This window comes from Dendrobium catenatum, unplaced genomic scaffold, assembly GCF_001605985.2.
Source record: "Dendrobium catenatum unplaced genomic scaffold, ASM160598v2 original_scaffold_117459, whole genome shotgun sequence".
Taxonomy (NCBI): Eukaryota; Viridiplantae; Streptophyta; class Magnoliopsida; order Asparagales; family Orchidaceae; genus Dendrobium; species Dendrobium catenatum.
Window position 1 is genome coordinate 1 of NW_021435894.1, and position 15,011 is coordinate 15,011.

General features: G+C 31.3%; 1 protein-coding gene across 1 annotated transcript; it reads left to right on the forward strand.

Moving 5' to 3' along the window:
* Positions 1-1,727: 1,727 nt before the first annotated feature.
* LOC110094196 lies at positions 1,728-14,752 on the forward strand. The gene is made up of 9 exons (XM_020819368.2): positions 1,728-1,857; positions 1,949-2,074; positions 2,357-2,408; positions 2,526-2,577; positions 10,483-10,578; positions 11,938-11,991; positions 12,073-12,138; positions 14,148-14,226; positions 14,322-14,752. The coding sequence occupies exons 1-9, from the start codon at positions 1,801-1,803 to the stop codon at positions 14,397-14,399; spliced, it is 660 nt and encodes a 219-aa protein (XP_020675027.1). The 5' UTR covers positions 1,728-1,800; the 3' UTR covers positions 14,400-14,752.
* Positions 14,753-15,011: the final 259 nt, after the last annotated feature.

A 15,011-nucleotide genomic window follows, 5' to 3' on the forward strand; every position in this document is an offset into this window, starting at 1 on the left:
TCTACAAATACAGTACATGGCTGACAGAAAGAACAAATAAGAAAAGTCATGACTGTACAAAAATCAAAAAGTACAAAAATATTTATAACTGATTAGACTCTGAACTCTAGTCCAAGATCTCCTCCCCTTTACCAGAACCTGAAAACCACCAGAAAACAATGGTGAGCTCAACAGCTCAGCAAAGCGACAAACCTCCAATCAAAACTTCAAGAATCCAAAACCAACCACTTCAAACCAAATCCGTATAGAAACCAAAGCCCTAAATCCGCCATTGCTATCACTATCTAATTTTGGGGCTCTTTTGTTCCAGGTCTTTAGATGTAAAGCCTTTCAAATGTAATATGGTTTTAGATGTAATTATTTGGTTGGATGAAAAACAAATAAAAAACTAAAAAAGTTGAAAAGTTGGAATTGAATACTTAGCTCATTTCTAGTATATTTCTAAATTATTCAATTTGACCAATCTTTGAATACACACATCTTTTTGAAATGTTGTTGCCTGTTGCTAGCTAACATCTCCAATCATCATCATTAGCTTCCATTGATGTTTGTCGGCCTCCATTGCTAGACAATATCACCTATCACCATTTGTTGGTTGTAACTGCTGCCATTACTTTGCTATCACCATTGTTGGGCCTCTATTACTAATTGTCACCCCAAATCACCAACCACCATTGCCATCATGTGTCACCTATCACGTATTTGCATGTTGCGCCAATAATCCTTAGCCATCCCCTCGACTCGCTCTAGGGTGTTGGCCACAACTGCCAGCTGTCTCTATCAAATACTAGCTATCATTACTGATCAATGTTGTCATTGGCTACTTTAACTAACTTCGCGGTCATTTTATGGCCACCACCATTGCTGATTTTGCCGGCCACTACCCTCAGCCATCGCCACTGCAACCACCTAGCGTTGCTTTCTCCGTAGTCGCTATTTCCTATTGTTAGGCTTTACACTAATTCATTTTACTTAAAAAAATATTTCCATTTATTAAATAAATTAACTAATATATTTTGAATACTTTAAATTATTTTGCACTATAGTTTGAAAACTCTAAATATCTGCAACTAAACGAACTTATTGTATTTGCATTGCTATATTATATTAATGTAAAATTTTGATCCGTTGTTTAATAATTGTTATATAGAATTTTTTAATTAGCTATAATTTACAAATAATTGACCTTACGGTCCTTACCTTCTTAAGTTCTATATATAAAAGTGCCACGCATGCTTTTTTTTTAAGATTTACATAAATACCACAATCACCGATTTCTTTTGCCTTTAATATTTAGATCAGCTGATATAACACTATAAATTTTAAATTATATAAAAAATATAAGTAACATTAAATTATTTAGAGTAAAATACATATTCTAATGTATATATTTTGATAGAATTTAGACATCAAATATTATATATAAATATTGAAAATTAGACATTTAATATGAAAATATAGGAAAATTATTTTATATTTTGTGTACTTATTTGAAGCAATTGAATATGTAATATTTAAAATTAATATTTTCATGTCTTTATTTTTTAAATTTTAATTTAAATATTATAATTCATTATAAAACATTAAAATGTTAATTCATAGATTTTGTTAATTCCTAAAAAATTAATCTCAATATTAAAAAGTTGATATAAATATTAATTTTATAAATAAGAAAAATGGAGCGACATGTACGTTTACTTTTGGTAAAAAGAGGGCTGATATGTACGTAAATATCGGTTTTTTTAATTTTTTTTCATCTTATTATCTTATTATTGGGTTGCTCTCACCGTGGTTTACATAATGGATTCGTTGCCTCTGCAATTCTCCGGCCACCTCATTTCGTCACCGACGATCCTCGTAAGAAATTAGGTCCTTTTACGCTCATCCATTTTTTCTGTTTCCCCTCCTCCCACCCCGCTCTCGCAAACTTAGCAAATTGTTGTCGTAGCTCCGTCGCCAGAGCTTTCCGCTTGCAATTTCCTATCTTCCGGTGTTTGCTCGTCAATGGTATAAAGCTTCCTCTCCAGAGAACATTGTAAGGTTTCTTCCATGCTTCCGCAACGATGCCAGCGAGGTATGTTATTTAATACGTCTTTTTTCGTTTTCTACTGAATCTTGAGTAACGATTCCTTGATTTTAATGTTTTCCGTAGCGAATGTTAAGCCTTGGTTCGATTGAAGAAAATTGAAGGAAATGAATGAAATGCAAACAATTTTTGTTTGCTAATTATGAATATGCAGCTACTAATTTGAGCTTTTCATTTTTTTTTTCATTTACTTTAACTCTAATCCCCAGCATCCAAAAACAGCCTAAAATTTCACCCTTACAGTTACAGTGACTGCACTTTCTATGGTAGGTTCAGGCTGTTCATATTAGGGATGTGAATGAATTCTCTCAGGAGACGAGTGGTAAGCAGTGGTTTTCTGTCTTAATTTTTCTGGTAATTTGTTAGATGCTAATGATTTGTATAATAGTTTGATTATGTATCATTGTATTTACTTGTTGCCCCTGTTTCTTTTTTAAAGGTTTGGATAAAGAGAATGGAAAGGAATCTGCAAAAAAGTTTTCATCTACTGAGTACTCACCAATATCCTTTTGTTGCAACAATTTGATTTCAATTGCATGCTATGTGCTTAGAAATTGTTTGATTGAAATGTAGTGATCCTCTTGCAATGTAGAAAAATTTATAATTAAAATTGTTTTACAATTGCTTTTAACTTTTTGCCTAATCAAAGATGAATCATGATGGATTATTGAATTTAACAAGCCAAACATTAAAGTTAATTTATCCGAATTGTAAGTACACAACTGTAAAAGGGGTGATTATGAGTGTGAAGTTATGAATGCTTGTGAGCATTATACCTAATTAATATAATGAAAAGGAAATTCTATACCAGAATAAGGTAATTATGAGTGTGAAGTTATGAATGCTTGTGAACTTTTTTTCTTAGATGTGAGAAAGGCTTAACAGGCTTGTTTGTTAACTAGGCTTTCTTCAAAGTCACTTTATTCCTCTTATAATTTGATTTATGAAACAACCGTTGTTATAGATACATAAGTTGAAATCACAACATATTTTTAGATTTATAAAAATATTGGTTCTAGAACTGGCTTAATGATTTCTCACCTACTCATTGATGTTTTCCCAATAAAAGGTTTTGAAGTTTTATTTTTCCGATATCTAGAATCCTAATCTTCATGCATGCAGACAATTTCACAATTTCAAAAATTCATTCAGTTGCCAATTTCACATGCAACTAAACCCAAATGTGCCAATAGATCATCTAACTATTGAAGGCTTGATGAAAAATATGAATATTTTAGCACTTGCTAAGAATTGTGGTATCCATTCAATTGTAATACTTTCTTGCTTCGAAAACAAACATGGTTGTCTTTGTGGAAATTGTGATGATTGAATGATAGATGGATGTTTCAACAACGAATATGACTGATAGATGAAGTGTTTTGGGGATTTTTTGGTGTGCGATTTCTAAATTTCCTATTTGATGTTCATGACAAAGAGCAATGATTAAAAATAGTGGGACAAAAGGGTATATTTTATCTGATTCGTTCAGCTTGTTATGCAACTAGTTTAAAGTGGGAAGAGGCCTATATAATTATATATTATGAAATAAAACGCCATTATATGCCAAATAATGCTTAGATTATTGTGTATTGTGCATTTATGATGCATTTTTCTTGCTCTACCCTTTTCAAATACAACATACATTAGTAGTTGTGAAGTTATTTTTGTATTAAGGAAAAGAGATTTGGGATTTTATTGCTTTTACATGAACTTTTGGCATCTTATCACGAAGACATGGATTTCTTTTTAACCATGCCTTTATGATTTTAAATGGTTCTTACATGTTCTCTTTCATTGCATGAACTTGAGGTTTGTAAGACCGGTCCTTCACATTTGCATATTGTTATTTGCTTCATAGTTCATTTCGAGGATCACTTAAATCCCTTCCATATATCTTTCCTAATGACGCTTATTGAAAGTTTGCTCTTGTTTGTTATTTGCTATTAGAAATTTAGAATTGGCAATATGCTGATTTTGTGATATCTCATGTTACAACATACTAGCACCTGATTTGGTGTTTTCCCTTTTTGTGGTTCTCATTCTCCAATTGACATAGTCTAGTATTGTTTTTATTAAAGAGGGTGTTTACTATTTTATGTGTTGTAGGGTATTTTCTTAATTGTTGTTTCGAGGGCTTGTGGTCAGCTCTTTCCTTTTGTACTTTTCTTATTAATCGATAAGATTTTTAGAATTTTATTCTTGGAGTGTGAATTCATTGTACTTGGAGAGGCGAAGAGGAAAGGCCGATGGTTTAGTGGAGTCCTGACTCCAACATAATCGACTCATTGGAACTCTGATTATTCTCACATGAGAGGGATAGCTGCTACAGGGAAGGCAACGACATAACTTCTTTCTAGTTGGTATGGTAGAACAATAAAAGTGTAAAAGTCGGCTGAACATGTTCAGTTGAATTGATTCAAATGAACCATTTTCCCCAAATTGGTGTAGGTTCCAACATAATTGAGTAGACAAATGCAACTCCTCATGCAAACAAGTTGGCTTTTATCTATTCTATGAAATCGAAGTTAGAGAAAAGAGAGTGGACGATCGAGTCGGCACTGGATTTGGTTCTTGTTGGAGACAATTGAGAATAATAAGAAGGGTTCGTTTGTATCAATCCTGTTCGACAAATATAAAGGAAAAGGGAGCGATCGAGCGAACAAAAAATATCCAAAGGAAGATACTATTGTTGCATTCCTTATTGAAACTCAAGTGCCAAAATCGGAAGAGGGAAGAAGAAGTGTTTTCACTAGAGTCAGAGGCCGGAGAATGAGAAAGGAGTTTGTGCGATCAATGAAAGAGACGAAGGGGAAATTGAATGTTTCAAACTATTTGACAGCTTTGATTAGAGACAAAGAAGAAGAAATGAAATTTGTTTGACTTGTTTGTTGAAATCTAAACCATAAAAGAGGAAGTGTCGTGCAATCTAGCTCATTGAAGTCATAGATAAAGAGGAACAGATAGAGTAAGTGAACCTCTTGTTTAACGTAGAAAAGAAGAGGTTTATGATTTTAATTTAATTGAATTAATTTGTGCGATTGTGTTTATCAGGGAAGGAGCATGCAATTAGGTCTATGTGATCTCTTTAGATGAAGAAGAAGAACAATTGAAGTAATAAATTAAATTAATTTAAATGCATTATGTTCTTTTATGATAAATAAATTATAAAAAAATTATTTAGAAATGTGATTTAATAATTTCATCATTTTTAAGTTGTCTTTGACGACGTTCAATGCTTTCAACATCACCTTTGTGACATTCGATGCTTTCGATGTTGTTTTTTACAACATATGATAATTCTGAACTTATCTTTGACACTGTTCGACACCTTTAATGTTACTTTGGACGAAGGGAGAACTAAGAAGTATAGTTGAGGCAAGCATATTGAAGCCAAGGGAGTGTACTCTTTAATATTAATGTAAGAGATAAAGTTATATGGTTTAATAAGAAGATTAAAAGTAAATATATTTCTAAACGAGTTAAGTAAATTGACTTAAAACATGTACTTGATGTATATGTTATGAATTAAGGATGAACTAAGAATTAAAAAGCATTGAAGTGAAACGATACACCATCAAAAGGAATTGAGGTGGGCAATTATACTTTTATTTCATATTAATCACAATTCTATTCATGATTCAATGTATTTATTAATATGGCTCTTTGTATGTATGCTTACTAATACTACTTACATTACTTTATATTAACATGAAGAATCTTATGACCTTTATTAATGTATATTACACGTTAAATGTGAAAGCTTCCTCTTGAAATTCATGTATTTGCAAATTCAAATAAAAAAGCATGATGTTCAAAGGAATGTAGTAAAAGGAAAATAAATATGCATATAAATATAAGAGTTTAGTTCCTTTTATTAATTTTTGGGGTACTCAACAATAATATCATCAACAACAACAAGTTTTTATCCTACTACGTGGGGTTTGTTACATGAATCATTTATCTCCATTTTATCTTATTAAGAGTCAAATCCTCATTTAAATATAATAAAAAATGAAAGTTTTAATACTTTTTAATCAAGTCTTTGTAGGTCTACCTCTACCTTCCTTGACATAAGTCAGGTCTAATACATATACTCGTATAACAGGATCATTGGAAGGCTAATATTTTATGTGACCAAGCCATCTAAGGTGACTCTCTTTAATCTTATATGCAAGTAGAGCTACTCCAACCTTTTCATGTATGTACTCATTTCATATTTTGCCTCTAAGTGTAAAGCCCCTCATCCATTTGAGCATCCTCATCTCTGGAACTCTTAATTTTATACTTCTCTTTTAATAGCCAACATTATGTGCCATAAAGCATTATAAGTCTCACCATCATCTTATAAATTTTCCATTAAGTTTGAGTACTTTTTTATCACATAATTGACCCGAGATGCATTCCTCCACCTTAACCATCAAACTTGAATTCTACTAATAATATCCCATTTATTTCACATTCACTTTGAACAATAGACCTGAGGTATCTAAAACATGCACTCATTTTAATGACTTGATTAACAATGTTAGAATCCCACTGCTAGATCAATTATTACTAAAATTATACTTAATCTATTTGATTTTAGATCCACTTAAACCAAATTTTTTAGACATTATGGTTGACCTCTATAATTCCAAATTTTCATTTACTCCCTCTCTAGTCTTATCAACAAGAAGAATATCATCATAAAAATTATACACCAAGGTACATCATTTTGTAAATGTCTAGTAAGAACATCAATAGCCAAAATTAAAAGATATGGACTCAAAGCTAATCCATGATGTAGTCCAACTGAAATAAGAAAATACTTGGTCAAACCATCTTGTATTTGAACACATGTAACAATTCTTGTATGCATATCCTTAATAACATGAATATAAGCATTATTATTAACTCCTTTTTTTAACTCTCTAGAAAACATCTCTTGGAACTTTATCGTATACTTTCTCTAAATCAATAAATATTATATGTATATCCTCCTTACTGTTTCTATAATCCTCCATCAAACCTCTCAAAAAAAATTGTATCACTTCTATAGTAGACCTACCTGACATGAATCCAAACTGATTTTGAGAAACGTTAATATCACGTCATAGCCCATGTTCAATTATTACCCTAATTTTAATGTATGACACATTAACTTCGTTTCACTATAGTTCATACACTCTTGTGAACCGCCTTTATTTTTAAAAATTGGAATCAACACATTCGTCCACTCATCTTATATTTTTTAGTTTTCAAAATAATATAAAAAAGTTTAGTAAGCCAAGGAATTCTTTGATATTCTAAGCATTTTCACACTTCTATTGGAATATCATATGATCTTATTACTTTTTCACACTTTATTTCCTTAAAGCCTCTTCAATTTCAATTTTACTAATATGACGATAAAAATAAAATATTTATTTTTATTTAGGTTGCTGTGGTAACTAAAGTCAATCATATTCTTATAATCTTCATCGAAAAATTTATCATCCAACTATATTGAATATTCTTTTTTAAGAAAAAATATTTTTTTATCTTTATTTTTAATGCATTTCTCTTGAACTAAATCTTTAATTCTCTTATCTTTTTGTTTAACTAACTTATACATACATCTTTCGCCATCTTTATTATTTAATCTATTATATAAATCATTAAAGTTAAATTATTTGCATCACATATTATTTTCTTAGAATCCGTATAGGGCATTTTATATCTTTCCAATATTTTCAAGCTTTTACATTTAAACTATTTTTTATAGCAATTTTTTATTCAATGTTTGATGTTTTCTTGATCATTTTGATTTCATTGCCACCTATTTTTACTATTAGTTTTTTTTTTATAAATTCTACAAGCACATATTTTGCAATATTCTTAATATCATTAGCTATTTTCCCACATAATATTAGCTTTCTTATGAATAACCTAAATTTTAAAATCTTGAACATTATTCTAAAAAATGTTTTTATTTGTGTTTCTTAAATATTCTCATCTAATTCCAGGATAATATTTTATTTCAATTTTCATCCCTTAATCTTAAAGTCCAAAATTAAGAAGTTATGTTGGATACATAAACTTTAATTTGGAATGACTTTGCAATATTTACATTCTAAACGATCTATTTCTTATAAGAAAATAATCAATTTGAATTTTACTATGTAAATTCTTATAAATAATGAGATGCCCCCTCTCTTTTCTTGAATAAAGTATTCTTAATTACAAAATCATAAACTAAAGTAAAATTTAATATGATCCTATTATCTTCATTAATCATTTCAAACTATTAAAAAATTCTTGTAATTATTTTGAAACCTATTGTTAGTACATTAAAATGATGTTGAACTAGCAAAAGAATTTAGTAAAGATATTTTAGTTTATATGTTGGTGGGTTTTGCTAAAAGGCCAAGACCCCACCACAAATTTGGTCCCTCGAGTATGCAAAATTAAACCCTGTTAAGTCCAAAAGGAACCTTTTTGACTCATTTTGTTTATTTAGGGGACTAATAGAAGAGACATGATATCCTGTGACTAAATTGGTCATATGCAGATTGTTGAGGGAGTATTTTTAAATTTACCTCCAATGAGGGAACATTTTGGATCAATTTATGTAGTCGAGGGAATAAATTCGAGAAATGTGATACTTTAGAACTAAATTGATTGTACGAATAGTCTAAATATTTTTTAAATTTGGAATTTTTACATACATAACATTTAAAATTATTGAAAATACGTATTTAACACCTAAATATTAATATTTACTTATCTACCACCTAAAATCTTCCTTTCTTTATATTCTACCACTCCGTTTATCCGCGCGTCGTCTTCCGTTAGTTCGTAATATGCCCGACCCGTCGCGTCTTAGTCACGATCGAGAGCAGATTTGCTCTTCGTCTTCTCCATTTCTTCGGTATTATCGAGATCGGAAGTCCAGATCGGAGCTCGCGGCTAAGGTAACGATATCTATTTCACGTTTTGCTCGTGGATTTCATCATCCTTTCTAATGGTGTTTGATTGAATCATGGGTTGTTGTCAAGATCACGAGATAATCTTCTTGATGATCTGGTTCTTGTTAGTGTTCTTGGGTTGTGGCTTTCTATTTCGTTTCCTAACTTTGGATCTTTATAATATGCTATTTCCTGCTTCCTCTGATTGTTATTTCCGGTATGTTGAAGATTTATTGAATTGAGTGGAATGAAAAGAGCATTTTTTCAACAAAATTTAGTTTGAGAAGAAAGAATAAGAATAAGTGAGATCGGAGATACCTGACAAGAATAAATTGTGCTCACATGCTTTCTCACCCCCTCATCTACTTCTCTGCTATTCTAAAACACGTTGGTGGAGCCTCCATTCTGGTTTATAAATGAGTTATCTTCAATCTTAGCCAAAGGATTTCTTCTATGAGGAGGCTGATCTGCCTTCCTTGCAGATGAGCTCCTCAATCCGAATGGATGCAATGGTGGTGGAAAGCAACTCACAGTCGGCAGTGTTGTCACAGGCTTCTCATGCGTCGTCTTCCACACGGCCGCCGGTGGTCCCGGCTGGTACGTCTATAGTCTATGTTTGGCCGCTGTTGAACTGGATGCTGCCACTGGAGGGCACTGCGGAGAAGGTGGTCGATAAGAGTGACGGTATGTGTAACGGAGTGGTAGATAAGTAAATATTAATGTTTAGGTGTTAGATATGTATTTTTAATAGTTTTAGGTGTTATGTATGTAAAAATCCCTTTAAATTTTTTTTACATTGTATTGGCCAGAATGAAATGAGATTTAATCACTTTTGTTGAGCACCTTATAAGTTCTCATGATGATATGGAACTTGCCGTCACATCCTGTCTCATCTAGATGATATTGGATCATGAAGTAGAAATTGTTAGGTAAATATTTTTAATTAAATTTTGCTTATTTTAGCCAACGATCACGATGAGTGGTAAAATGGATGTGTGAAGATTTAAAAGACACAATTAGGCCCTTGATGGAATTAAAGGTTTTTGATTGCAGATGAAACTTCAAGCGTCACATTATTAAAGTGCACTCTGTATATTTCAGTGAACGCTATCTGGTTCGTGACTTAGAGGCTAGAGTTTTAATTTCAGAAACGATCTTTTTGCTATTAGAGGATGCTGCATGCATCAACCCTCCACAAACCATGGACAATTTTAGGAATCTGATGCACTAGTTACGCCCTTTTTAAAATATCAGTTTGACATTTGTCGTACTCGTTGGACATCAGGTCAACCATGTTTTTAGATATGTTCTTACACTGAACTTTATTCATTTCATTTCGATGGTATAGATCCGAATGCAGGGTATGCATTCCATAACTATGGTATTAGCTTCCCGATTCTGTCACTCAAGTATCATTTCTCGCTTTGAATTGCTTTATTGTGTTTAACATTAAAATTTATTATTTCGCAGGTTGATGCAAAAGTTAAAGAGATATGGAGTTGCAGGCGTATTATCATATGGGCTACTTAATACTGTGTATTATCTCACAACATTTCTCTTTGTTTGGTGAGTTAAATTTCTTCTTTAGTATGTTTGAACTATTTCAGATGCTGGATGTACTTTGTTGAAAAAAATTCTCCTTCAATTCATTTTACACAATAAACATCATGAAAAAAAATGTCATATATTTTAAATTAAGATTCTACATGCCTTCGTCCCCATCCGCCCCCTTCTTATTCATATTATTGTCAGGGAAGTAAACCATATAGCAAACACAAACAAGAAAGAGAAAATACAATGAAAAGAAAGAATAGCATGATTTAATGTGAAATTAAAAACCTATAACTGAGAAAAAAAACCAATAGTACCACACCACACAAAAAAATTCACTATGAATATTTGGGTGAAATAGTACAATTCTTTTTTCTTTCTTGCTCTCTCCTTGTCTCTTCTCACTCTTGCACTGTTCTCATACATGAACTAACAAAGTGACTCCCCTTAAAACCACAAAGGGACACAACACTTGATGAAAAATGAGAAAGAAAATTGCCCAGCCCGCCTCATAGTGCAACTTTGCACTCAATGAGAAAGAATATATTTAGCACTAGTAAGCACTCAATATAAACAAAAAAAAGAGGATCTATATAGTTGAACCCAAATAGTTTGGATTAGGCTAATGATGATGATGGTGCAACTTTGCATCCATATCGTCATCCCTAATAGTTCTTTAACTTGCTATCTTTAATTTTAATTATAGTCAATAATCGTCTCTCAGTTACCCTTATATGGCTTCATGACCACTTCATGACTTTGCTGGTTTCGACGCTCTATTTGGATTGTTTATAGATGAAAATGATTAGAAATCTTCAAATTAAAGAAAAGTTTAATAACTTTTTAAACAAAAATTATAATTCCTAAAAAAATATATTTATTAAATATTTTAATTAAAAACAACCAAATTTCCGTCATACTTAACACCATCAACTTTACCTTTAGATGGTAGGACCAAATATGTCCCATTTGGAGGAGTTGAGGGGCCAAATTGGTCCCTCAAAAAAGTTAGGGACCATTTTGCTCCCTCACAAAGAGTTGAAGGACTATTTTGATCCTTTTTCTCGTATGACTATTGTATAAATTTTATTTATTTTAGTTTATTCAATATTGTAGTTTTTGTCTTCATCACCTATGTATCACACACATAGGTTAAATTGCTAGTTATTAACTTACGTGAGAGCGTTCTCTTAACTCTTTGGAGTGGAAATATTGTAAGGAGTTGGCGAGCATTATTTTACTCTAGTTCCTTCTCACCCAAAAACCCAAAATAATAATGTTATGACTTATGAACATGCCTTCCATTCTATAACTGTTCCTCTCAAAACCCTATTGTCACCGCCTAATTTTGCCAATTCTCCTTATTGTTTTCAGGTTCTATTTTGCCCCCGCACCTGGAAGAATAGGCTATCCAGCAGCTGTAAAAAGGTAGCGAGTTGTCAACTAATTGAGTTATTTCCCAACAAAATAGCAATTCTTGAACTACTACTTTCGTGGTTTCAACTGAAGGTTCTTTAAAGTAATGGCGATGGTGTGGGCTGGTAGTCAAGTCACAAAGGTCCTACGAGTAGGGGGGTTAGTTACTAAAACTCAAATATGTCATCAGCATGTCACTCTTTATGATTTCACTTCTATATTTCTCGCTTTCTTTTCTTGATGACAAATTCTATCTAAAGAGCCTAATTTAATATTTGGGCTCATTGTTTGTTTGCAGATAGAAAAATGTCATAGAAAATGTTTTATTTTTTCTTTTTTTTTCCCACTCATTTTATATGTTAAAATGAAATTATTATATTTAAAGTGGTTTTGAGAGGTTTTATTGATCTTAAAATCAATGTTAAGTTCCAACTAGAACGAATCAAATGATGTGTCAAGCAATTTTATGTGTTTTTCAAAATATGTTTTCTCGCTTCAAGTAACCTTGACTTTCTAAACAAACCAAAGCATTTAAGACAAGTAAAGCAGTTATATGTTCTAAGTAAAAGTAAAATGTTATTAAGTAATAAAAATGCTTAATAATATTTCCTCTAGTGAAACTTAGACATCACATTAATGACAAGAAGTATAACCACCTCTAAGAAACTAAATAAATCTTAATAGATCAAATTGAAATAAAGAAATTACTACTAAAGTAACTACTAACGAACATTCATATGCATTATTTCTTCAACATACAATATCTACTTGTAGGTAACATTATATTGTATGATATAAGTAATTAAAATGTAACATGGAGCATACATTTCAACACAGCAATATGAAGAATCATTTTGCATTTGAGAGATGCATCATTGATGTGACAATATTTAGGGTAATAATAATAGTCTCATGCACATAAACAAAATGAATCATAAACCTCCATCAAATGCATCAGATTTAGAATAAGGAAACTACTTCTCTAATAAAAAAAATGAGATCGCCTGCATTAGCTTCATGAATTTTGAACTAAAATCTTGCCAACCATTTTAAGGTCTAGATCTTCAAAAACCTTGCTTCTCTTTCTAACTCCATGCTTCAATTCTGAACCAATTTATATGCCATGCATAAGGTTAAACACATATCTCGAGTCATACAACCAAATAATTTGAAGTTTAAAATGCACCATACTTGATTTATAGATATTATATAATGAATATAACTACCTAAAAATAACACTTATTTCCTTAGATATTTATTTAAATATCTTAGTGCATATATTTGGATTAGTGATTAGTGATTAGTGAAATTTATTTCCTTACAAAGCAATTCTCCATCCATTTAACTTATACATAACAAAGATCATGCATAAGCTATAATTAGCAATCATACAAACTTATTTAAGCCTAAAACAATTAATGCTAAACTATTTTAATGGATATGCATTATAGAATAATTTTTAAGTAATTACACTAACAATTTGTCCATTATCACATTTAGAGAGGTAAGGATTTAATTAACTAATGATTAAAAGAACCATCTCATTGATCTTAATATATTCGATTACAATATAAAGTATACAATTTAAATAGCAGTATATCTTACATTCAAAATACATATGTCATAACTATTATGTCTTGAGTATAAAATAATAACTAAAACAAAAAGGAACATAACATGAAGAATCTTGATATGATCAATCTCACGCCTGATCCTCTGCCATGACCTGAAAATATTTAATCACTATAATGAGTTCAAAATCCAGCATGTCACCAAAACCTATAACTGAACTCAACACAAGGTAAATGAGTAATATGCATGTCAATTGTCAAATCATAGTAGTTGTATTCATATGATCATTGAATCAATGTAGAAATAGTAAAATTGTATGGTACGGAAGACAGTAAATCAATACGAGTGTCAAATCACTAAAGCATTCGTCATATCAATACTACAATCAATAGAAAAATCTTATAAAATGATAAAATCAAATCATCAATAAAGACTGTCAAAATCAAATTAATATAGTAAAATCATATAGGAGTGTACACATGCTATCCATATAGTCTATATCAGTATTAAATCAGTATCTTAATCACATATTTTTGTTCTTCTTCTTTTCTATCCTTTGCATAAGGATGCATCACAGTGAATTGTTTTATTTGCAGGGCTCTTGCGTTGTGTCCTTTTGTTGATAGAGGACTATCATGGTTCACTGTCAAGTTCAGCTTCGAGTCTGAAGGAAAGGTGTGGGAAAATTAATCCAAGATGCGAGCTTTGACAGTATAATCTTCAAAAAAAAAAAAAAAAAACTGGCATTTAACTGTATATTTTTCTTTCATGCATTCGCAGCAATTGCCGGGCTATGTTTTGGTCTAGCTTTTCTCCTCTTCCTTGGGCTGACAATGCTGTGGGCTTAGAGCTTGAAGTCGGTTCTTCTGCAGATTTTTGCTATGCCTGTTCTCATATATTCAGGGCGACTTGATATTAGTGAGATTTCTTACTCATTGGAGTATTGGAAAAAAATTAATATAGACTTCAAAGATCTAATCCCTCTAACCTCCAAATAATTACTGTCTCATATTTATGAGTTCTCTTAGGACCAAATGTGATGATGGCTTCACCATAGTAGCAATTGATCTCCCACATATAATGGCACTGGCAAAATTGTCATTAAACAACTTTCATTATAAGCGACTAATTCATAAGCCGTTCAGGATTGATTCAGTGAAACCTTTTTGCCTCATAAAACACAAAAGAGAGGCATTTCATATCCACTTATTGGCGGCCCATGTTTGATGCAACTTTGAATTTATTATGATTTCTATAAGCATTTAATTTGCGGCATTTAATCACCTTTTTCGGCTGAAGATGTAGGATTTTTTTATTGTTTGGGACGATTTTTTATTATTTTTTTTAAACAGAATTTTAATAAATAATTAATTTTTTTCTACTAAAATTTTAATTTAAGAAGCAATAAAATAAATCATCCTAAATGAAGCTGTAATCTTGGCCCCTACACTTACTCGAAA